The 23,508-nt window shown below is 49.8% G+C and overlaps 1 protein-coding gene across 2 annotated transcripts; it reads right to left on the bottom strand.

The window, feature by feature from the left end:
• Positions 1-12,371: 12,371 nt before the first annotated feature.
• EOMES (eomesodermin) lies at positions 12,372-17,360 on the bottom strand. Of its 2 annotated transcripts, none has more exons than XM_087742649.1 (6): positions 16,547-17,360; positions 16,065-16,219; positions 15,640-15,761; positions 15,007-15,165; positions 14,855-14,916; positions 12,372-14,178 (listed from the first exon to the last, which is right to left on the bottom strand). In XM_087742649.1, the coding sequence occupies exons 1-6, from the start codon at positions 17,296-17,298 to the stop codon at positions 13,443-13,445; spliced, it is 1,986 nt and encodes a 661-aa protein (XP_087598775.1). In that variant the 5' UTR covers positions 17,299-17,360; the 3' UTR covers positions 12,372-13,442. The 2 variants fall into 2 exon arrangements, with proteins under 2 accessions (XP_087598775.1, XP_087599577.1); XM_087743451.1 differs by having other exon boundaries at positions 12,372-14,121.
• Between the last annotated feature and the right edge of the window lie 6,148 nt (positions 17,361-23,508).

The raw sequence follows: 23,508 nt of genomic DNA, 5'->3' as shown, positions 1-23,508 counted from the left end.
CACCCTGGCTTTGGAAAGTCTCCAATTCCAGCCAGTATCCTACTTCTACAGGAAAAGTTTTCCTACTTGTATCGCCAGAGTATCTGTATCTTTCTCCTATGCACACTCCTTTATTTGCCTTTTCCAGATTGCATTTGAAAGACTGCATGCTATGTCATTATGCTCCATGTATATACAGCCTTTGCATGTTAGGAGCATGTTAGATGGTCCATAACCAGTACTCCCCTTCCTCCACACTGGGGAAAGCTTCCTCATAGGGATGTCCTGTGTTAAATGACATGGTAATTCTTACAAGTTACGAACAGCTACACAATTTGGAGATTATTATCAATGTGTTACAGAGTAGAATTTAACATGAAGCAAGGTAGAACATCTTCAGCAGTGGGAAACACTGTGTACAAATGAAGTGGCTCCTGATGGGTCTGGAAGCTTTCAGCTCAAGTGCTGACAGAAAGTCAAGCTCAGAGCAGACATACACAAATGGTATGTAACAGGGACCAAGACCCTGCATTAGCAAAGAGAATCCATATGCAACTCCTTCACACTTCCTCCTGATGTGACTCTGTGCTGGGCTTCATGCTGCAGGATTGGACCTCATTTTGTGGAAACAAGAGAAAAGCTCTGATTTGGCATTTAAATGCTACAGCTCAAGGGCCTGTCCCTGGGAAGTGCTGACCACTTGATTTTTGCTGCAGTCACTTTTTTTCAACACCCTGTATCCAATGCCCTCTGCAGACCCAGACACTGCCTTAGGTATTTAAGTCAAACATTTTCATCAGGAGCTCAAGCAGGGAAGGTACCTGATTTAGTGAGAACCATCTCTGAGAAAAGCATGAACCACCTTCAGAGTTCAGCAGCTCAATGGTTTTGTCTGATCCACATAAAAACACAACAGACTGTCAGGACTGTACTAGAAATGAACATAGGATTGCCCATTTGGAATGGAAACGTTCAAAAATGTCAGAATATTACATAGAAAGCACAATGGAAAGCAGACACAGGAACCACTGAGCCAGCTCCTACTGATCCACTTCAGTGAAAGTTTTGCTATCACATATAACACCGCTTTTAATAAATAGCAGTGAACCCAAGATACTATTTGCTCATGAGCACTGTCATAAGGCAGCAAGCTAAATATGCTCTTACAGTAGGCTCAGGTCATAAAATCAGACTCACCACAAAAATCCACACTGCTACAAAACATTCAAAGTCATTTGATCTGAAACATTTAAGGCTCTTTTGGAAAAAATACAGAATGAAAACCTTTCACTCGGAATTCAGCCCATTTAATCCCATAAGCAAGGTTATTCTACTCAGACATGATATCAGAATGTTTCAGTTTAAAACAAAGCGGAACTCCTGCCTTACTCATTATATTACACATGATTTTGGAGCAACTGCTGCAGGAGGCTACTGCATTTCTATAGAAACTTCAATGGAATTTTCTGTATGGGTAATACAATACACTTATTTACCAGACAGACTGGCACCGTTTATTTTTACTTTGACTTTTTTCAGCAATTTAAAGTATTGGTTCAAGAAAAGGTTTTCTTGGTGTTAAGTTTTCTGATACTATAGCATAATACACTGATTGTGAGGCTGTAATAATTTATAAACCTTACAGCATTCTGCGAGCTTTCCATGCAGTGGCAAAATATAAATTAAAGGTGCATTTTGCTTATTAATAAACTGGGGTTTAACCCTAGCCAGCAGGTAAGCACCACACAGCTGCTTGCTCACTCCCCCCCCAGTGGGAGGGGGAAGAGAATCAGAAGTCTAAAAGTGAGAAAACTTGAGGGTTGAGATAAAGACAGTCTAATAAATAAAGCAAAAGCTGCACATGCAAGCAAAGCAAAACAAGGAATTCATTCACTACTTCCCATTGGCAGGCAGGTGCTCAGCCATCTCCAGGAAAGCAGGGCTCCATCATGCCTAACGGTTACTTAGGAAGACAAACGTCATCACTCTGAATGTTCCCCCTTCCTTCTTCTTCCCCCAGCTTTATATGCTGAGCATGTCGTCATATGGTATGGAACAGGCCTTTGATCAGTTGGGGTCAGCTGTCCCAACTGTGTCGCCTCCCAACTTCTTGTGCACTCCCAGGCTACTCGCTGGTGGGGTGGTGTGAGAAGTAGTACAAGTATCAGCCATAAGATTGTGGAGATTAACATTCTGAGAGAAGTGAGAAAGACAAATAGTACAATTACAAGCTGGCACTTCAGGAGAGCAGAATTCGGATTGCTCAGGGATCTTCTTGGTAGACTCATGGAAGACTGCTGTGGAAGGGAAAGGGAAAGCCTGTGAGAGCTGGCTGATCTTCAAGGACAACTTCCTCAAAGCACAAGACAGCTCATTCCTGCATGCAGGAAGTCAAGCAAGCATGGTGGAAGGCCAGCATGGATAAATAGAGAGCTCCTTACACCTGAGTTCAAATACAAGAAGGAAATATATCAAAGGTAGGAGCAGGAGTGGGCTTAGCCTCTTAGGCTCAGCTGCTGTCTCCAGTTACATCAGATGCTTTGAAATTTTGCAAATTTCTGCAAGCACTACTATGCAGATGGTGAGCTTCCTTCCCTTTCCTCCAAAAAGAACTCTTCTGTAGGCTCTAATGAACTTAAACAATGTATAATATTGCCTCTAGCTCTTGACTTTTATAACTGTTTGGCTTACTGAAGTTCTTATTTGAAACTTCTGTGTTTAGCCTGGAGTTTAGCAGAGTTTCTGGCCCCGACTCCAGTGTTGAGTTCGATTAACAGCAGGTTATAAACCTGCACCTCATGTTAGGAAGAACATCTGTCCTGACTGCTGTTTGTCCTGATCTGCCCAGATCTTCTTCAGAGCATGCATCAGAAACACAACAGATACACTTTTCAGCTCTATCTATGGAATACTTCTACAGCTACTGATACACCTATAGTGACAGATCTCTGTAAACCTATCCAGACCCAGCCACAGCTATGTGTCACTTCCTGAACCAACAGTTTTGCAAGACCAGGTCAAGAACAAAGGATCATTACTGCATTTTTTAAGACTGAAAAGTCACAGCCCCCTGATCCTGAATGCATTCTTTTTGAAACGAGACAAAGATTTTTGCAAGCCTCTTAAACTGACTACATGACTACCACACAATTCTGCACTCATCTCTCTCTCTCTCTCCTCAGTTACTGTTGGCTGGAGTTCCCAAGCGTCCCGCGAGATGACAGTGAACAAACATGATGTTGCCTATGCAGCACGCTATGTACCATGTCTCAATCAGCCAGACCTTAGTAACAACCTTCTAGTTTCTCAAATCACTCTTCATAGCACAACCTGCTACTCACATACTGTATTGTAGCTTTCTCCAATTGTAGCTTCTTCCCACCTATAAAAGAGACATTTTCTCACAGGCAAGGTATGTTTTACCAGTCAATTAATTTTCTATTACATTTGTCCTAGCTATAGATAAGTAAGTTTCAGAAAACAGAAATGATAATGGAAGAGGAACAAATAGGGAATATCTCCCTAAAAAATATCTGCATCAGAGGCAATTCTTCTCTACCAACAAAGGCAGCTAGAGAGTTAGTAAAATGGAATTTAAATAATCATCTGTTAATATCATAAACCAATTTCAGTGGTTTTCACTTTTGCAAGATTCCCTTTGAAATCTAGTGTTGCAGAATTTAGCTCACAACTTGCGTTCTGCCAAGTAGCACTGCTGGCCTGTCCATTTATCTGAGTTTTACGTTTTCGTTTTTTTTATTTTCAGCTTATAGAGTGCCTTCCTTGCAGTGGGGTATTGACTGCTTACAATCTAATCTTGCAAATGCTAGCAAGTTTGGCACTTACTCTAGGAGGCCTCAGGTCTACACAGGGAAGTCTCACAGCAGTACGTATTATGTTTGGTAGCATTGGCAACATCAGGTTTTTGTCTGACGTTGCTCATTTTGTCCCCTTAACAGGGGGGAACAGATTTCTGTATTTGACCCTGAATGTTTATTTCTTATTTGGAGGAGAAGCACAGGCAGCAAAGCAGGCCTTCTCTTAATGTAGTTTACTATCAATGAAATACACCCAAATCCCCACTTCCCTGAGCAAATGACACAAATACAACCCGCTCTCATGGATTCCTTGAGCAAGTTTACGTTACCTGAAGAAACAGTCTTCCAGAGCCTGAGTCAAAAAAGTGTTAACGCATATCTCCTTGTTCCCAAATTAGTCCCAGGAAACCTATCCTGAGAGGCATGTCATTCATTGCAGAGTTAAATTTGGGTGATCATGACTATATGGCAAGGTCACCAGCCTGCAGAAGAAAGGTCACACACCCCAAGTGATATCTGCATTACTGTGTTCTCAGTCACCTCTTCCTACCTGACCACCCCACATTTCTTAAAGCTCTGACAAAGTGAGTGACTTTGCAGTTCTTTCCCAGGGACCTTGGCCTTTCTGGACACTCAGAAGGAACAGAAACACAGTAATAAAGCATTTATCCCAACAGGCTGGGGAAACACCATTTAACCTGAAGGAGAGAGTTTTGCCTGTTTGAATGATAAAGCTGCAACTTCACAAATTAAGTCAACATAAGCTTATAGCAAAGCCAAATCCCGCCACCTCTTCCTGCCGTCCCTGGGAAGTTGCTTACAACTCCCTTCTCCACCAGTCCTGGCCACGTAATCCTGCCCTCTCCTTTGCACTCTCTGACTCTTGTTGGGACTTAGTTGAGCCGATTCAACTAATGAACCCAGCTGAATGCAATTGTCCTCTTCTCCTGGATGTGTCTTCTGCCAAGTCTGTAAAATGAATCAACTCACAGAGCGGTCTGATGAGCCCCACAGCTGGTACAAGGTAAGAAGTGAACCCACAAGCCAAGCATAAAAAGGAAAGACTGAGCAGGGATAAGAACCTTTCTCTTATCTCAGCAGTAAGTGCAACCTTAAATCAGCTCAAACCCCCTCCCATAGCTTCACCCTTCCTCTTCAATAAAGATATACCATAAGACTTGAGATGCTCTGGCCTAGCTATTAACCTCTGTAGCTGTTATAATAGAGGAGACTGAAAGCTTTAGCTGTTAGACAAAAGAGAGAGTTAATCCACTTAGTGTCTGTCAGGATTTTTTTTAGGTGCGGTTATGGCCAATTTTAAGTCTTTCTATAGAGTGTTTTCACTCCTTACTTCAATGACCTTTAAACATTATGGGCGGCCATTAGCACTTCTCAGCATAACAATATTAATACCAGCATGGAGAACGATGCTGATCAAGTCTGATTGAAGTGAATAGGGTGGAGGGACACAATTTGCCTTGATTGCTGCTGCTTTGGCTCTCCCTGCGTCTCCTGGTTTGGAGAATACCCAACCAACAAGAAAAGGGATCCGTGTTTTCTTTTTTTCTTAATCACCAGTCCCTGGGTAGGTTGAGAAAACACCAGAAGAGCATTGCCTCTCATCTTGTATTCTCCATGCTTCCCTACAGAGAGTCAGTACAACTCAGGGCAGGGGGAGACACGAGCAACTTAACTTAGCCACTTATCAAAAACACCCACAGTCCAGCCTAGCAGAAATCAGTCGTCATCACCCCACAGTCCAGAGCAATCGCGCCAATGGTTGTGGGGTTTGTTTTTTTAACCCTCCAGTAAAGTACCCCAATATTGTTTGTTTGTTCATTTATTGTGTACTGTAGTGTACTAGAGCCAAACACACTCCTTGTTCCTCTAGATAATCACTCCAAACACAAAATGGAAAGCAACCTGCCACAGAGCATCCCTCCTGCAGCTGCTGATCAAAGACACTGCCCTGGAACTCCTAATATTTCAGACCATTTCCAGGGGAATTACATCTCCCTAAGGATCCTCACTCAACGGGAATGTCAGAAACAAGAACTGAACCCACATCATAATCACAATTTTTGTGAGCTGAAACTGCATTCAGGCTATTACACATGTTCCATTACACTACACAATGATTAAGCCTTTTGTAGCACAGCAAAAATAGGGAGCTTGTGTTTTCTAATACCTATGGGAATGGCTTTCTCTTCCCGTGGTTGAAATCGGGAAAGACTAGACCTAACCATAGGCAAAGGACTACTATATAAACTATGGAGCAAGCACGTGCCCATGGACAGCTGTTGTGGGGTATGAGAGGTGCTATAAACCTATGCTTCGCCATACTCCCACAGCTACCTAAATGCTGCGATTGTGGCATCTCCAGCCGATCAGAACGTCTCCTCACCATTTTCCAGACAGGGCATTTATGCTAAGCTCCTTAAATCTTTTTGAAGACTGGTACCTAAACTGGCCAAGACTTTGGGGTACTGACTTCACCATCCAGGCATTAGCTGTCATGTGCTGTGATGGGCGGGGGGGGTGGGGGGATCACAAGTAGTGCTGCTTAAACTGATGTAAGCAGTCACCAGCATCCCTGGCTATTAACGGGAATATGTAAGTTTTTCGTTCTTACATTCTGCTCTGGTTCTTCTTTCTGCTCAGTGCCAGCATTGCTTGCATTTCTGCTGCTGCACAGTGAACTGAATTAGAGAACTGACCTGACTGAAAAATAACCCTATTCTTCACTTCCAATCCACTACCCTTACTCACTGGCCCATCCTGACAGCAGGCATTTCCAGAGGTTTATTACGTACATATAATTTAGGCAGATCAAGTAGAGAAATATATCGCACATTTGAAATGGAGCTTTACAATGCAGATTTATCTGCTATTCAGATCATTGCTGGCACAAACTTTAGGAACATTACTCTTTCTGTGAGTAAAACCAAAACCATTCAAATATCACAGATTTTGCCATAATTTTTCTTCTGGATCAAAGACACTTCCACCCCAACCCAGAAATTCACCTTATCTTTCCTCTCAAATGACCCTGCAAAGGAGTTGCAATGTAAAGGCAGTAGAGAAGAATCCTGCCTTCACTGAAAGAAGTAACAGAAGAGCTGGGTTAACAATAATCTTGAGACATAAAACACAAAGCTGCAGAAAAATAAGCTACTTGATGTATCAGTGGAGACTAGGCTACACAGGTGAGGCTTTCCCTGTCCTATCTGGAGTAAGAGATAGGGTAAAATTTACCTGCTATTGTGAATAGCTCCTGAAAATTCTTCTTTGCATTGGCATGACCTCTGAAGCATCAGTTTAAGAGCTCTCCTTGCCTAAAATATACCTTCACTAGGGCAGGAATATCACGTTTTATAATCTTACTCAGCATAGGAAGTAAGAAGAGGAAAGTAATAACATTTCTGCTATTGAGAACTCAGTGATAAGAACAAGCAAGCACCAACACATTACAAAACAGTTAGCTTCCAAATAATTCCTCTCCCCAGAAGAACAGCCAGAGCATTGCTACCAATTTATCAAACAGGAAGACAGAAGACCCTAAAACCAGATAGCTTGCTATTCGTATAGGAGCAGTGTACATCTACACTACAAAAACCTAACCCTGTTGTAAGAAAACCAGGGAACAATTATAACAGAACTGACTCCTTTCCCCTCAGTATATACAATCACAGTACAGATGAACCCTAACATGAAGTTTCATCCCCAAACCTGTTAAAATGATGCTACTTTATGTTACAACCACTTTAGTAGTGCCTACTTCAACCATAAGACTCCGTCTGTAAATGGTAAACCTGCAGAACTCATACTTCAGCAGAAGAGAACATGGACTTACATGGAACTCCTGCTACAGATCTGTTAATTAACATCCCACTCCACACATCCTTCCCTCATTTACAGACATCATGCCCCACTAAAAGAGAAGTGAACATTGTCTTTGGGCCTTTCTTTCCATGGAGAACACTCCAGGCAGAAGGAACTCACCTTGCTCTTTGCCTGAGCTTGCTGATAAAAGACTGGTTACTTTGAAAAAGCTCCAAAAACATCGGATCAGATTTGGGTCTTAGACACTCAAAGGAAGCCTACTTTAAACAGTGGCAGGATGAAGAAGACAGGCTGCTTTTCAAGCTTTAAAAATCATCATGTGAATTCAGGTATTCATAGCTTGAATTCACTTTAGTCCTATAAGCCAAAAGGTGGTACGCGTTAGGAAAATGCACCTGTTTGGCACCTTCCCCAAAAGCAAGAAGTGATGAAAAGCAGTCAGCCTGGTTTTAGAACTGTTATAGGAACCACAACTGGAGTTTTGTCCCATCCATCTTCTCAGACCATCTTTTGAGGGACAACCGTCAAAACAGGCTGGGCCCCTTATAGCAGTAGCTAACCTCTTTCGGAGGGGATTATCACCACATGCAGGGAAGACAAACTGCCTGATGCCATTTCACCCAATGCACTACACTACTGAAAGGCAGTCTGAGGCCACGGCAAGGAGGGCCAGACAGGAACCAGCTGGTGGGAAGTTGGAAAATAACCCCTTTGCTAATAAATATTATCAGCAAGAAATCAGTTCTCTGCTGCAGATGGAAACTAAATGGCATACAACAGACAGAAGACTACATTTTGCTCACAAGCCCGCGACTGCGCTGTTGGTCAAAGCCTGGGTGGGAGAAGGACTCTTCCTCCAGACAGGCAGGTCTCCTGCACCTGATTAGATAGATGTGGATAGATGTGGTGCTCGAGGACATGGTATAGATGGACTTGGCAGTGATAGGTTAAGAGTTGGACTCGATGATCTTAAGGGTCTTTTCCAACCTTGATGATTCTATGATTACCACCACTGACAGGTGGAAACCCTCTGCAGGCAGGTAGTTACCCCTGTGAGTAAAGTTAGGCCTTTATTTATTATTATCCACAGGGCCAGGACTGGAGATTTTCTTCCTTCCCGCCCAGCACTCCCTGTGTTAATGCAGTCCTTCGGGCAGGCAAACCACTCAGCACTCCCTCTCTCCTTTATTTCTTCTTCTGCATTTTATTCGACTCCAAAATGAAAAGGGGGGAGAGGGTGGCAGGTTAGAGGAAAGCCTTCAGAGGATTCCTCCTCCCCAGATTAGGATTTAATTGTATTCCTAGTGAGTCCCTTCTGGTTGTGCTCGGTCTTTCAGATGAATGTTTCATCAATATGATTAGGATCACATTCCTCAGTCTCGTCTACTTACACAATTGGTTGTGACAGCTCCGAGTATAGTAGTCCCTAAAGGAAATATTAGATACCACCCTATCATTTTATTCAAATCATATTTTGCACTCCGCACTTTCAGCCTAATGTCATTCTCCCCTGGATTACGTATTTGTGATATCCAGCAAGCACTAAAATCCTTCCAATAAGGATTAGATTAGTATTTATATTAGCCGTACTCATATTATTACAAACAGAGCTATGGTGATTTTTGGAAGGGGAGGAGTGGGTTATGGATACCTCAAGGGGGTGAGGAATGGGCTTGTATGTAAAAAAAAAAAAAAAAAAAAAAAGGCGGGACAAACATTGAAAAACGAATAGTAATAACGACAGTAGCACCGATGGCAGCAAAACCTAATTTCATGGGGTGGACGGGCGCAAGGGAAGCGCCGGCGGGCCCCATCTCTCTGGCCTCAACCCCCTCGGCGCCATTTTCTCCTCAGGGCCGGGACTCCACCGCCGCCCACCGCCGGTTCCCCCGGCACCCCTAGCCGGTAGTCCCGGAGGGAAGGCTCATTTCTGAAGCGTAACGGTACCGGAGGAGCCATCGGGGGCCTATTCTCGCCTCGGCCGCCGCCGCCCTCGCCTCAGGGCCGCCTCAGCGCGGCGGGGCCGACGGGCCCCGCCGCGCTGAGGCGGCCCTGAGGCGAGGGCGGCGGCGGCTGCGAAAATGACCGTTCCCGGGAAATCCCCCCCCGTTAACGCCGCGCTCCCCGCAGAGAGGAGGAGGTGGAAACAAGCGAGCAGGTGGTGAAAAGGCGGCGTTGAGGAAGGTGGGAAGAAGAAATTCAGACCGAAAGTAAGATCCCATCGCATTGCTCGAAGAGAAAACAGCGAAAAATACCTGCTCCGTCCTCCTCGGAGCGCCGAGACCGCCGCCGCGGGGAAGGAACCCCTTTCTCCCGGCGGGGTCGAGGAGATGCCGTTGGAAAAAGGAGGATTTCGGGCTCGTTTCGTTTTCCCGCCCGGGTGCGAGGCCCCGGCGACACAGTTCGGGGCGAGCAGCGAGGGACGAAGTTTCGTTGGAAAAAAAAATCAGACGGTTGCTCCCGACGCGCCCCTGCAAAAAAGCAGCTGTCGGGTCTGCTTTAACGAAAAAAAACAGAAAACAGAGAGTCTTTGCTGAGGAGCGGTCACCCCCGTCCTGGGACGAGTCCCTCTGCGCTGCAGCTATTAACCCGCCGGGCGTCTATGCTATTCAAAATAAGTAAGGGCTACGCACGCAGAGCAGCGAACCGGTCCCTCGGCTCAGTGGGGAGATATCCCAGAGAATCGCTAATTCGCGGGGAACGGCCTCAAATGGTTTACACCGGTGTGTCCCCGTTTGACGGGGCCCCGCGGGGCGGGGGAAGGAGCGGAGCCCCCGGGGCGGGCAGAGCCGGCGGCGCCCGGAGCGAAGCAGAAGCGGGCGGACTCCCGCCGACAGCCCGGCTTTTCCTGAACCGAGAACTAGGGGGTTTGCAGCTTCACCGTTCGCCTCTCACTGCGCGCCACTGCAACGGTGGAAATAACTTTTTTTTTTTTTTTCTTTAGACTCTGCCCTCCATCCCCGTATCAAAGTCGCAGGCAGCTCTCATACGAGAGCTGCAGGGGCCGAGGGGCGCGCGTTTCCTCACAGCGCTTTCCGCGCGGCCCCGGCCCCGGCTGCCCGGCCCCGGCTGCCCGGCCCCGGCTGCCCGGCCCCGGCTGCCCGGCCCCGGCTGCCCGGCCCCGGCTGCCCGGCCCCGGCTGCCCGGCCCCGGCTGCCCGGCCCCGGCTGCCCGGCCGAGGTGCCGCCCTTCCCGCCCGCGGCTGTGGAGGAAGGGACACTCATCCTCGGGGCAGCCCACCATCCCTCCCTCCCTCCAAACCCGCGATAAAGGCTCTCCACCCGGAGCCTGCTGTTTGTCTCAGTAAATCGCATTACCAAGAGAAGTGCAAGGGTAGTTAACTTTATCTTCCGTTAATGTAAACAAATAAGCATTCAGTTCCTTGATCTTTATTTAAATATAGAGTTGTTTATCAGTGTCATCCCATGAAGATTAATTAGATACCTTTATTCACAATTTGGCGTCTGACACCCCATTTTAGGAATGCGCTATAATCACAAGGTGTTAATTGGGGCCAGCCAGGCACTTATGTTTCTATTAAACAGTGTGAGGACTTTTCACAAGTATTAAGTTCTTTTTTAACTGTGCGGTGCAAAAACATACAGCTTTTAATAACGCAGCGCGGCGGAATCGCGCTCCGGAGCGCTGCGCCGTCGGCCTGGCAGCCCGGGAAGGGCGGGCGCGGCGCGGCCGGCGTGCCACCCCACCCGGGGCTGGCGACGGGGGCCGGCCTGCCGCGCCAGGGGGCTTCCCGGGGAGGGGGGAACCCCCACTTCAAAGGAAAAAAAAAAATAGGGAAAAATTAAAAAAAAAAATATTCCGTCCCCAGTCGCTTAAAAATTACCGCGAGTCCCTTCCTGTCCCAAATCGGCTGTGGCTCCTTGCGCAGGGGGAGAGCTGCTGGGACACCGATTCGTTTCGCTTGCCGAGGCGCGGAGCCGGAGCCTCGCACCGAGAAGCGAAGAGCTGATCGAAATCTCCTCGGAAATCGGCCGCCCTCCGCTGCGGAGCGGGGGAAGCCGCGGTCAGTGCCCCCCGATGGCGTTACCTCCTCCGGGGCGGGCCCCGGCCTCAGCCCCTGGTTTATTTTGTTTGCAGCCGGGCATCGCTAACAGTTTAATCCCATTACTGCCTGCATATCCTCAGGAAAGGTCCTGCTGCCGCGGGAGCCGGGATTCAGTGGCTCTGCCAGGAGGGGCTTTCTCCCCAGATAAGCGGGCAGGGGAATTTCATACCGTGTTCCGGGAAACGGAGGGGGCGGGCGGGGGCAGCCCCGCTGCTGCTGGGGCAGGCGAGCCCAGTTCACAAATCGCTCCCCGGGACGAGAGCTGAGCTCACACCTCGCCTCCCTCGGCCCCGCAGAGCGGGGGGGGGTGGTGGGGGAAAAGAGGCACCGTCGGATTTTTTGACCAAGCTGGGGGCTCAGAGCTGGGGGGGGGAGGGGGGGGGGAATGCATAGGAGAAACGAGGCAAACCACAAGAAGATACAATTAAAAAAGAAAAATAGTAAAACCAGATAAGACAGCTAGCAGCATCCAGATGAGCCAAGTACAAGGGATAAAGCAGTAAGAAGAAACTTCGCAAGAGAGAGGTAGATCTAGAGACATCTCAGCCCCCATTCCTTAGGGATGCAGCACCTCAAGGACTGGGCTCCCTTCTCCTCCCCCCCAGCTGGGACACGTGATAGAGGAAAAGAAAAGGCAGAGAGCCACCCCCACTCTTATCCCTGGCACCACCACATTTATTAAAAATTACTACTATGTACATAGAAAAAGAAAACAGAACCAAGTTTTGTAGGGAGAAGTTTCTGTGCCAGTGCACTAGGGCTGATCAATTTAAAATGGCTGAAACTATAGGCAAGAAGAGTGGGTAAGTTACATCACTTCCAGTTTTGTACAGGGCAGCTGAAAAAGTCACTTTACATACATGTAAATAGAAATCTCTTAATGTTTTTTTGCAATGCTCCATATGCTAAGTTTGATTAACAAAAAAAATGCTTTTTGAACTTCAAAGCACCACCAGAAGTCCTTTCTGACTGAACAGCTATAGGTCAACTATTTATATATTATTCCACAATATTCTACAGTGTACCTAGACAAAACACAACTGTACACTTTGTTTTTGGCCACCTCAATAAAGGTTAGGCTTTTGGGATAGAGGCATGTTTTTTATTAATGCAAGTTCTAAATGAAGAAAAGTCAGATTTGGTCATTGTAACCCCATCATTAGCAACAAGACCTTCAAGTCAAAATCCTGCCTGGCAAGTAGGCCTTATTTTGGCAGTCTTCTGCCAAAGAAAGCCTTAGCTGAGCAATATCCAACTCAGCCAACTGTGCTGCAGACAAGGGTTGAAGAAGCCAGCTCAGTCTAAAGCAGAACATAATATTTGTGCAGCTCCCTGCAACCCAGCCCCCTTTTATCAGGGGGGCAGGCAGGGAAGAAAGTTAAACCTGGGATCCTACCCCCCTATTTCCTTGCTCAGGAGTGCATAGATTTGATCAGGCCTCTGAGCCAAGCCTAACTGTACACTTTAGTGTCTCCAATAAATAAGCCACATTGTAAAAATCTAGGCTCCTGCTTACAGCTTCCACATGTGATTCCTTCTAAAAGAGGGGAAGAATTCTACTATAGTTCGCTCTTTCCCTACTTCGTTACCTGCAACAGTCAAAAAAACCTTTGGCACCTTCTTTAGAATTGCACACAACAATTCAAGGTGGAAGGCAAGAGTCTTTTTGGCAATCATAATGCAAAAAAACCAAGGCCACCCTGAAAAAAATTAGCCAATTGGAATAAAAGGATGCTTTAAGAACTAGTATAGAACGCATAGTAGCCCATGCCTTTTGAACTGTCTTTGCTATAGTCCTCAGCATTAACGTCCTCACATTTCATAGTTGGGGAATTTTCATTGCTGGAAGTGCTAGGGGAGAGCCGCCTTCTCTTACAAGCACCCGTGTAGACCCCAGAATCATTTGAATCTAGAGACTTTATGGAGGGTGGAGTCTCTATCCAGGATGAGCCGATTTCTTCTTTCACCTTCTCCTTGGAAAGCTGGTCTTCGGAGAAACCTGGAGGACTTGTTCTGGAGGTCCAAGGTAATCCTGTTGTCATTTTTCTCTGGTAAGGGCCCCTGTTCCCCCAGCCTGCCATGGATGGAAGTGTCGGGTCAGGGTAGTATCCCAGAGCATGGGATGTCTGAAGGGGGAGGGATTTAATGCCGTAAGGGAGCAAGGTGCTAGGAGAATACTCCGTCTCGTAGGAGTTCATGTCCAGTTTGTTGGCACTGGGCTGCTGTACAGGCGTAACAAACCACCGCTGAGGAGGGCTGGCCACCTCTTCGTTCTGCTGCGGGGAGAGCAAGCCGTTTGTCTGAGGGACGGTTCTCTCACTGTTGTAAAACCTGGCTGGGGGCAGGTTGTTGACAAACTGTTCTTGGAAGAACGGTTGCACGCTGTATCGGGCACCAGGGACGATCTGATGGGATCTAGGAGAATCCGTGGGAGATGGAGTTAATCTGTCATTTTCTGAAGCTGTGTACATGCTACAACATAAAAGAAAAATATTTAGCATTGTTCTTTACAATTCCAGTATGATAATAAGACAAAACAAAAACACAAATGGAAAAGAAACCAAGTTACTACTTAATTAATTACAACTAGGTTTAACTGGATAGATGTTCATTTTTATCCAATTTAGTAGGAGTTCAGTTTGATTTTCCTAGAGCAGTACAAAATTTATACTATTGCTGCAACAAGTATGCACTTGTTCTCTGCCAGCCAACCCATTTTAAATGAGGTGCAGCACCTTCCTCCCAGAAGCCATACTTGTATATATACAGCTCCAGTTTTTCAAAGGCCATTTGATGCTAGAAGGCAAGTCTTCTGCTGACAATTTGAAGAAGCTGCCTGCTCTGTGGAGATACCTGATACACTACTGCCAATCTAGCACAAATTTAATACAAAAATTCAGAAGCCTGCTGGAGGACAGGCCATCAAGACAATACAGTAACTATTCAAATAGACATTTAATGTTTCTAGACAGACATTTAATAGCATTGAAAGGAGCATGAGCACATCAGCTAGCAAAGCTGCCAGTAGAAGTATTACTACTTCTGAATAACTGAAGTAGTATCTGAAGAAAAAACTCTTCCATACCCATTTCGGGCCAGAATCACACCTCTTACAGGCAGCTGCAAGAGAAGAAAGAAGCATACTTACGAGTCATAGTTGTCTCTGAAGCCTTTTGCAAAAGGATTATGGTCAATTTTGAGCTGGGTAATCTAAAAGTGAAAGCAGAATATAGTAAGACGAGATGTTGAACCTGCAGGACAATTTTATTCTTAATTGTCATTTTATACATCCACACTTACATCAGTGTTTTGATATGCCGTAACTGCTATGAACTGCGTTTCAGGGAAAATAAATGTTTGAGTCTTCGAGGAATCATTCAGATCTTCAACACCATCTTCAGTCACTTCCACAATGTGAAGCCGGGGCTGGTACTTGTGTAGAGATTGCAGTACTATCATCTAAAAGGAACCACGGAAAAGACAAGACCTTTAGACAAACTGTATCTAACATTAAAAAATTTATTTCCTTCCTGTAAATTGTAATCTTTTGATTTGGGAATGGAGCATTTTTAACTGTTAATGGGAGATGATTCACAGCTTGCAGCCCTGTTTCACTAGGTTACTAATATGCCGGAATCTGTAAATGCAGGAAATCGAAACCTATCAGCTACACTCCCACTTTTTGAGCAACTCCGGAGATAGATATATTGGCTAAAGACAAAGAAATTCACACATCTATTTCTGACATTGCTTCTCCTTGTGAAGACAATTAGGAAACAAAACAAGATCTACGATCCAGTTCAAGAAGGGAACAAGTCGCAGGAACAGCGGTCTAGCAGCTCGATTAAACGCTGTGAAGCCCCGAAACCCCAGGGCTCCCCGGGCTGAGCCACCGAGAGCCCCTCAAGGCTGCCTTCCTTCCCCCCCACTTACCTGCGCGTTGTTGTTGTTAGCACCTTTGTTGTTCGTTAGCTTCAGTTTCCCGAAAGAAATCTCCTGCCTCATCCAGTGAGCCCCGGTGTTGGGCGACTCCGGGTGAACGTACACCTTGTTGCCTGGGGAAGATGAACCGGTAAAGCGGCCGCCGGGCACTGCCGCGTCGTTCGGCCGCCGGCGGCCCGGAGCGGCGGGGCAGGGTGGGCGGCAGCGCCCGGGCAGCCCCTCGGGTCCCCCCACGTCCCCTCTCCCGCCCAGCCTCACACGCCGCGGCGTGAAAATAAAAAATGTTGCAAGACGGCCTTAAAAGCGTAGCTCTGCCCGCAGCGGGATGCCGGGGGCGGGGGCGACGCGGGAACCCTTTCTGGGAAGCCGACCCGCGGAGGAAGGCGGCAGGGAGAGCCCGGAGAACCCGCACCTACCTTGCATGTTGTTGTCGGCTTTGCCGCAGGTCACCCACTTGCCCCCCTGGAAACGCCAGTGATTGGGGTCCGCCAACACCACCTCCACGAAGACGTTGTAGTGGGCCGTGGGGTTGAGGCCGGTGATGTTAAAGCTCAGGAACGGAAACATTCTCCTGGGGGGGAGGAAAAGCGCACGGCGTGCGAGGGGGGCCAGGGAACGGGGCGCAGACTCCAGCGGCAGCTGGAGCCGGCCGCGGGGTGCCCCGTCCGGGGAAGCCAAGGAGGCAGGCAGCGAGCCCCAACCGACCCCCGCCTCACCTCCCGGTGGCCTAGTGTGGGGAAACTGGGAGAGCCGCTTTTCGGAGAAAAGCACGCCCGGGCCGAAGGCACCACCGACGGGGAGGGCGTGCAGCCGCCCGCGCACATCCTTCCCGGGGGAACGGCCCCGGGAGCCCCCACCACCACTTCCCTCCGCCTCGGCCCACCCCCTGCCCGCTTACCGGCCCTGCTTGGTGATGATCATCTCCGTCTGGTGCCGGTGGAACTTGAGCCAGAGCGGCCGGTTGCAGAGGAAGACCTGCGCCCGCAGCCCCGGGCCGGCGGCCGGCACCCCCAGCGCCCCTAGCCCGCCGCAGGAGCCCGACGCCGCCGGGTAAGGGCCGTAGAGGGGTCCGCCGGCCGCCGCCTGCCCGTACTGGTACCCGCCGCCGCCGCCGAACTGCGCCCGGCCGCCGGGCGGGCAGACGGCGCCCGCGAAGCCGCCCGGCGACAGGACCGAGCCGTAGGGGTAGCGCGGCCCGCCGGGCGGCTGGTAGACGGCGCCGTGCTGCGCCGGCGGCGGGTAGGGGAAGAGGGCGCAGGGTCCCCCCAACTCGGACGCCGGCGGCCCGGGGGACTGCAGGTAGTAGCGCTCGGGGCTGAGGCTGTCCATGGAGTAGCGGGCGGCGGCGGCGGCCGGGGGCAGCTCCTCCTCCCCGCAGGGGGTGGCCTTGCGGCCGTCTGGCTTGGGGGCGGCGAAGGGCGGCTCGCCCGCCTCCGCCTCGCCCAGCACGGCGGGGGCCGCCCCGAACTTCTTGGGCGTCTTGTCCAGGTCGAGGCGCGGCGGCGAGCCCGGCCGGGGCGGCCCGCGGGACCCGCCGCCAGCTCCCGTTCCCGCTCCGGCCCCGCCGCCGCGCCCGCCGCCCTCCAGCGGGTAGAAGGGGGCGCCCGGCAGGGCCCCGGCCGCCGCCAGCAGCGGCTCGCCCAGCTGCATCTTCGGTGGGCGGCGCGGCGGAGCGGAGCGCCCACACGGCCCGGTGCCGGTGCCCACCCCGACCCGCGGCCGCACAGCGCTGCGGCGGGGCTCCGCCGAGGCCATTTATACCGGCGCGCCGGGCTCCTCGGGCCGCCGGGGAGGGGCTTGCGCCGGGCTGTCTCATCGCCGCCCTCCACCCCCGCCGGCCCATTGGCTGGGCCGCGTGACACTAATTTAATTAGACAGCTACTAATTGGAACAAGTCACCTGTGACTCTGGTGTGTGTCCCCCCTCCCCAGCCCCCCACTCCCGCAGCCGGCTACCGGAGGGGCTCCGGCCCGCCCCGTGCCCCCGCGCCGCTCGGGGTGAGGGGAGCGCCCGCATCACCCCGCGGTGGCCGCGGTGGAGGGCCCGACTTCTCCTGCTCCCCCAAAAAAAGACCTTTTGCCGAGGTGGCACCGTCCTCCCGGGCGCACAGCCGCTCGGGCACGGAGGGGAGGATCCGCGGCGGGGAGAGAGGGATGGGGACGGAAGGCAAAACGGGGGGGGAGAGCCAGTCCCAGCGCCGGCACCCAGCAGGGAGGGAGGGCGGTGATCCGCCGGGCCGCTGAGACGGGGCGGGTGACACTAGCCCCCGCCACCCCCGCGCTGGCCGTTCGCCGTTCAGCCAATTCGGCTTGTGCCTCAGCTGAGCCCAACAGCCGCCTTCCCCCCTCTCCGCTCCCCGGGCAGCATCGTTATCGTGGGGGTGACACGTTTCACCTTATCAGGGACGTCTCTGCGGGAAGCGGCGGGCTTGGTTCGCAGGCTCAGTTTTCAGGAACTCGGCGGTCGGTTTCTGGCAACCCGCGTTCCCCTTCAGCATCTCCCACCGGGAAGGCAGATTTATAATTCAGGCGGGTGCCAGATCTGTTTGGCGCTTTCTCTCAGAGCAAAAATCGGAGCCTTTTGCCCCAGAGGGTGAGGGAACAGCACTTGGGAAGACGTAGATGCCCGTGTGATTTCGCGGAGCGGGCAGAGCCTGCCTCAGCGATTTGCAGCTACAAATCCGCAGCCCCTCGCCCTCCGCTCGCCGCCAGCCAGCTCTCAGGGAGCGCTGCAAAAACCTGCCTCCTCCTCGCGGCTGAATTTTAAACCAGACCCGCCGAGCGGCGAGGATTTCGTTGCCTGACGGAAGGACCCTCCGGGCGCCGGGAAGCGGCCGGGCCGGAGCAGACAAGCTCCGCCGCCGCGCCGCGCCCAGCCCCCGTTCGCCCCCCGCTCCCGCCAGGGCAGCCGAAATAAATCGCCAACAATTGACCGCTGTCGCCAAACCCCGGGGCAGCGGCGCAGGAGGAGCCCCGCTGGGATGCGGCTCTTGCGCAAGGCGGGCGCTCGCCCGGTGGCGGGCGGCGGTGCGGTGCGGTGCGGTGCGCGGCCGGCGGGGCCCGCCGAGGCAGGGGACGGGCACCGGCGGCTCCGAGGTCAGCCGGGGCTCAATCCCTACCCCTGGTCGGAGCCGAGAGATGGGGGAACCCAGCTGTGGCTGCGGCCGCACAGGCGGGAGCCTAGGGCAGGCTGATCACAGCCGCTACTGAAATACCACCACCCCCCAGCCCTAACCACCCCTTCTCTCCGCGATAACATTTGGCCCAATTTTTGCGTCAATCTTCTCCGACCGAGGAAGACAACAAACACGCGTCGGAGAAGCCCGACGCCCCCCAAAAGCGGAGCGGCCGCTGCGCGTTGCTGCCCCTTCCCCGGGCTGCTCCTCGGCGAGGTGTTTGCATTCACGGCGGGGTGAGGAGAGGAGCAGAGCCCGGGCGGGCAGCCCTGCTTTGAAAGCAAAACAAAACGAGGAGCATCCCGCGGGGCGCCGCGGAGGCCGAGCCTCTGCCGCCCTTCCCGCGGCCGGCGAGCCCCGCTGCGGCTCTCCGCGGGGCCGGCCCCCGCCCGGGGCTCCGCTCCGGCAGCCCGCTCCCCCGGGCTCTGCCTTTCCGGGCTAGGGCGGAGACGGAAGGAAATTTTACACAGCTACTAGGTAGGATTTAGGGGAATGAATTTTCCAAGATTGTAGATTGAAAGGGTCCCGTGATTTAAAACATCCCCGCAGGACAGGTGCCGCTTAGTTCAAGGCTGCTGCGTTTTGGGTTTTTTTTTCCTCCAAAACTCGGCTAACCTCGCGTTAAACAGAGAAAGGTAGAAAAGCTTTCGATGTTGCTTAGGTTTCCTGCGGATTGCACTGACTCGGAGGGGGGACGGGAAAACCGTGGCCGCCCTGGGAAAGGGAGAGCTTTCCAGCTTGGTTCGACATATGCCTGGGGTGAGGCTCTCCCTAACGATCCATCCAGCTCCTTCCAGACTCGGGGTTATCTTCAGCTCAGCTCGGGAGAGCAGCAGCCTGGCCTCGATCCCTGCCTTGCACCCCGCGGCTCCCGCCGAGCCAGGGGCCCGGCGGCGGCGGCGAGGGAGGCCGGGGCCGGGCTGCCCCCCCGGAGCCCCGTCGGGCGAGGCTGCAGCCCTGCGAGGGTTTGAGGGAACCGCCGGTAACTCGGGGGCTTGTTCGGTCACTCCGTACGGTGCGGGAAGAGCTGTAATCCCCCCCCTCCCCCCCCGCCCCGCACCCCGCAAATTAAAGTTAAATTCTTGGGACCGGCCAAATTCTTGGGACTCAGTATTTGTCATTCCCTCAGCTTGCAAATCCTCCCTCCCTGGGGGTCGGGGAGGCAGCCGGGGTATTGTCCCCCCTCCCCGGCTCTCCGGGGTCTGGCCAGGGAACATTCGCCACACGAAGCTGCGGGTTTTTCAGTCATGTGTGGGACCGGAGATTTCTGAATGGGTCCCGCAACCCTTTAGATGTTATCTGAGAGATAAAACAACAGAAACAGCAGATTCTGCTGAAACAGAAAGGAGCATGTTGGGTTTGTAAATCTACTAAATAACCTCCAAACCACAAAAAGAATGTTGAAAGAAAATGTAGGTCTTTGAAGGGTTACAGATTATCTTGTTTTGTTGGGCTTTATTCAAATATACTCCTGGGGTTTATTCAAATAAGGAGCGTCTCTGACTCTCAAAAAGCTGTTCCAGAAGAGCTCGTTTTCTGCAGCCTAAGTTAACAGTGGAGTCACACTGTACTGAAGTATTTAATCCTTTGCTCTCGGGCTGGGATTGAGCCCTTTCCTCTTTTGTCGGCGGTCAGCATATCGGAAAACAGCCCCCTGCTTCAACAAATTGCTCGGGCTCGTGGGACTGAAACTGTTAAACTGAAGTACCCTGCTCCGTAGGGCCTAAGAGGGGAAAAGAAGGTGGGAACCATAAAATCTATTATATCAGGATGCTGTACACATATATATGTGTGTGTATATATATATATGGAAATCCGTATATTGCCATATATAGCCCTACATGTTCTTTATTCTTATAAATATGGATATAGATACACACACCACTGGGTCTGTATAGACACCTGAAAAATTTTATCAGAATCACCTGCCATGCTGTTCCATCACTGTATTCTTTTCCTGAAGTCCTGCTTCAGTCACCATGGCAGGATTGACAGGTATTTTCTGAGCACTACGTTTGAACAATTTCTGTGAGGTAACTTTTTTCCTTGTCCTGATTTGGGTTAAAAACTAGCTGCCAGTTTCTGGATGTCCTCTTCAATTTGCTAGCATCTGATTCCCAAAGGGCTTCAATACTTTCACCTTTATGTCAAGTTTGTGCTGGGATTTTGCAGATTTTCTATTTTTCCAGTCATCCAGTCTGGCTTCCCCCCCCCCCCCCCCTTCAACTACATGCAGACTACCTGGCTAGGCAAATGAAGGAGGATACTTTTAAATGTATTCATGGGACTTCCACTCTTCCGTCACCTTTCAATGTCATTTTTTTAAATCACGAAATCAGAGATTTCTCAGATGTGGCCAGTCATATGTGAGTGCTTCCTTTTTTAAATCTTGATACCTTTCTTTTCAAGGCTGTTGAGTGCTTACAGCACTCAGAAAAACCGAGGATGTATTAATATGCCTGTGCAAGGCTTGGCATTTCAGCTTGACGCTTAACTTCAGTGACTATTTTTATGAAGAAGCCAGCTACACCCTTTCAGTGCTCAGATTGTTTCATCTTTCAAATGCAGACAACAGCCATTTCTTGCGTGGGAATGTTAGGAGACTAAATTAATCGAAAATGCTCTTTATTTTCCGATGAAAGGAAGTTCAGCAGAGACCATCAATCCATTTTAGTTTATGCCAAGTGGGATTTACAGTGTGCAGACGTATACAGCCCTGAAGATACAAGAAGTGTAGCTTAAAATCGACTCTGAGGATGTGAAAAATCGAACACAAAAGGGTTAAAAAGTAGAGTCAACTGTTGTTGAAGCAGATATATATGGACTTTAAATAGAAGAACTCAATAACCCTACAAAATCAAAGAACTATTATCTTTAATATTAACTGGGGATGGTGTCACATTAACAGCAATTTTACCCTTTGGTAATTAATTCAATTTAGCTGCCACTTCCTTAGCTATCAAAACCAATTTTAAAAGGCAGAATACAGTCATACACATTAAAAAAAATGGACACAAGTATGCATAAGCTCCATAATAAGTATGGGGCTAATTTCTAAAAATGAGAAAGTAAAGAATAGCCTTTTCTAGCCGAGGTATACGAAACAGAAAGAAGAGACATGAGTCAGTGAATCAGGGGCTGAAGAAACAACTCAGTATTTGAAAAGAAAGTGGTACTCAAAGCAGCCGTATTGGCCACTTCCTTTCTCCTCCTTAAAAGGAAAATATCACGTAAAAATTCCTTATCTGGGATTTTAAATTAAAGAGAAGTGCAATGCTTAGTAAAAACTAGTCAAGGTCCGATCCTAATCGGTAAAACATGGCAGTATAAGCACGGAGAAGGATAAACATATTCAGTGCTTGGAGTGCGTTCTTGGCAAGGGATGATTTTGCCAGGTAAGACCACGCAACGGCTTTTTGTCGTTGGGCCTATGGTACCCTGTTGGCTAAAGAAAGAAAAAAAAAGGCTGTTCGAGAAAGTGTAAATCTTTGTAAAGTGTCTTTTGGCAAATATTTAGGAAACCTAGAAGAAGAGAGATGGGAAAAGAATTAAATTGTCTTTAGTTCCCAGGTGACTTCCCTTGCTCCAAATGGAATTGTAGAAACTTAAGGAAAGGCAGAGACTGAAATTAGGATCACAAACCCAACCATAACCACGAGCAACATTTCCTATTATGTATTATTCATGCATAGAGATCTCCAAACAGCTCTTCTTAAATGCTTGCCTTTTCACCCTCCGATAAGTTTAATGAGGGATGCCTAGCACATTTTCCCTGGTTTTAAAGCAAGATCACTTATTCGCTTATAGATTTGTGCCAATTGTCAGCCTGGCAGTCATGCGATAGAGGTGTGAGAACGTAACAGGATCCATGACATGGGTGTGACGGCCACAGAGCTGGTCAGTTTGATCCTATTTGTATTTACAAATTACAGAAGGTATTACAGAAAGTTTTAAACAGCACATTTTGGCTCACTTGCCCTGTTCTGTATCCGAAATGACTATTGAAAGAGCCTGGATTCAACCGCACTGTTTAAATCACAGAAATTAAAATTAGCATCTAAAATCCCGTAAAAAGATGTTCTGCTTTTTGTTCTAACACTTTAAAAAGTACAATTTCATCATGCGAAGGCCCTGATAAACTTCATGCTGCTCGGGGCTTATGATGTCAGAGCCATGAAATATTTCCTGCTGATAACATAATAGCTGAGAAATACGAGTTTTGGAGGGTTTGGGTTTTTGTTTGCTCTACGTGCGTGCAGTATGAGGCTTACAGTGGGAAAACAATTAACTCGAGGGGCTGGAAAAGTGAGTAGCAGTGGGCTACCGTGTAATTGCAGAAGCAATGAGGAATTTCACCTGATATCATTTGTGACAGCAATCAAACAGCAAGGCCTAGCAGGGAACCACATATTAAATAACTGCCGTGACGGGCGAGCCCGCTATACAAATAAGCAGAAAGCAGACCCGGGGTGACATATGTACTCCCTGGGAAGGTGAGAGGATAGCTGTAGGGTTCCCCTCCTGGGGGGGGCCCGATTTCCACCAGCAGCCCGTCGCTATCGGGGATGGGATGGAAGCCGGCAGCTTTCCTTCCAGCCGGCCCAGGCCTGCTCGGGGGGGCGGCAGGGACCAGGGCCGGAGGGAGCCCAGCGGAGGGGGGACCGTAGGGGGCCCGGTGGAGGTAG

This window comes from Nipponia nippon, unplaced genomic scaffold (assembly GCF_047370975.1).
Source record: "Nipponia nippon isolate SJK-2023a ecotype South Korea unplaced genomic scaffold, ASM4737097v1 scaffold_1, whole genome shotgun sequence".
Lineage (NCBI taxonomy): Eukaryota > Metazoa > Chordata > Aves > Pelecaniformes > Threskiornithidae > Nipponia > Nipponia nippon.
Note: the sequence above shows the minus strand (reverse complement) of the source record. Positions and strands in the feature narration are given on the sequence as shown.

Coding starts and splice junctions, on each gene's coding strand:
- EOMES (XM_087742649.1), bottom strand. CDS start 17,298: ATGCAGCTGGGCGAGCCGCTGCTGGCGGCGGCCGGGGCCCTGCCGGGC. Junction 15,166..15,639: donor CTAACAACAACAACGCGCAG/GTAAGTGGGGGG, acceptor GGTTCCTTTTAG/ATGATAGTACTGCAATCTCT. Junction 14,917..15,006: donor CGGCATATCAAAACACTGAT/GTAAGTGTGGAT, acceptor TTTCACTTTTAG/ATTACCCAGCTCAAAATTGA.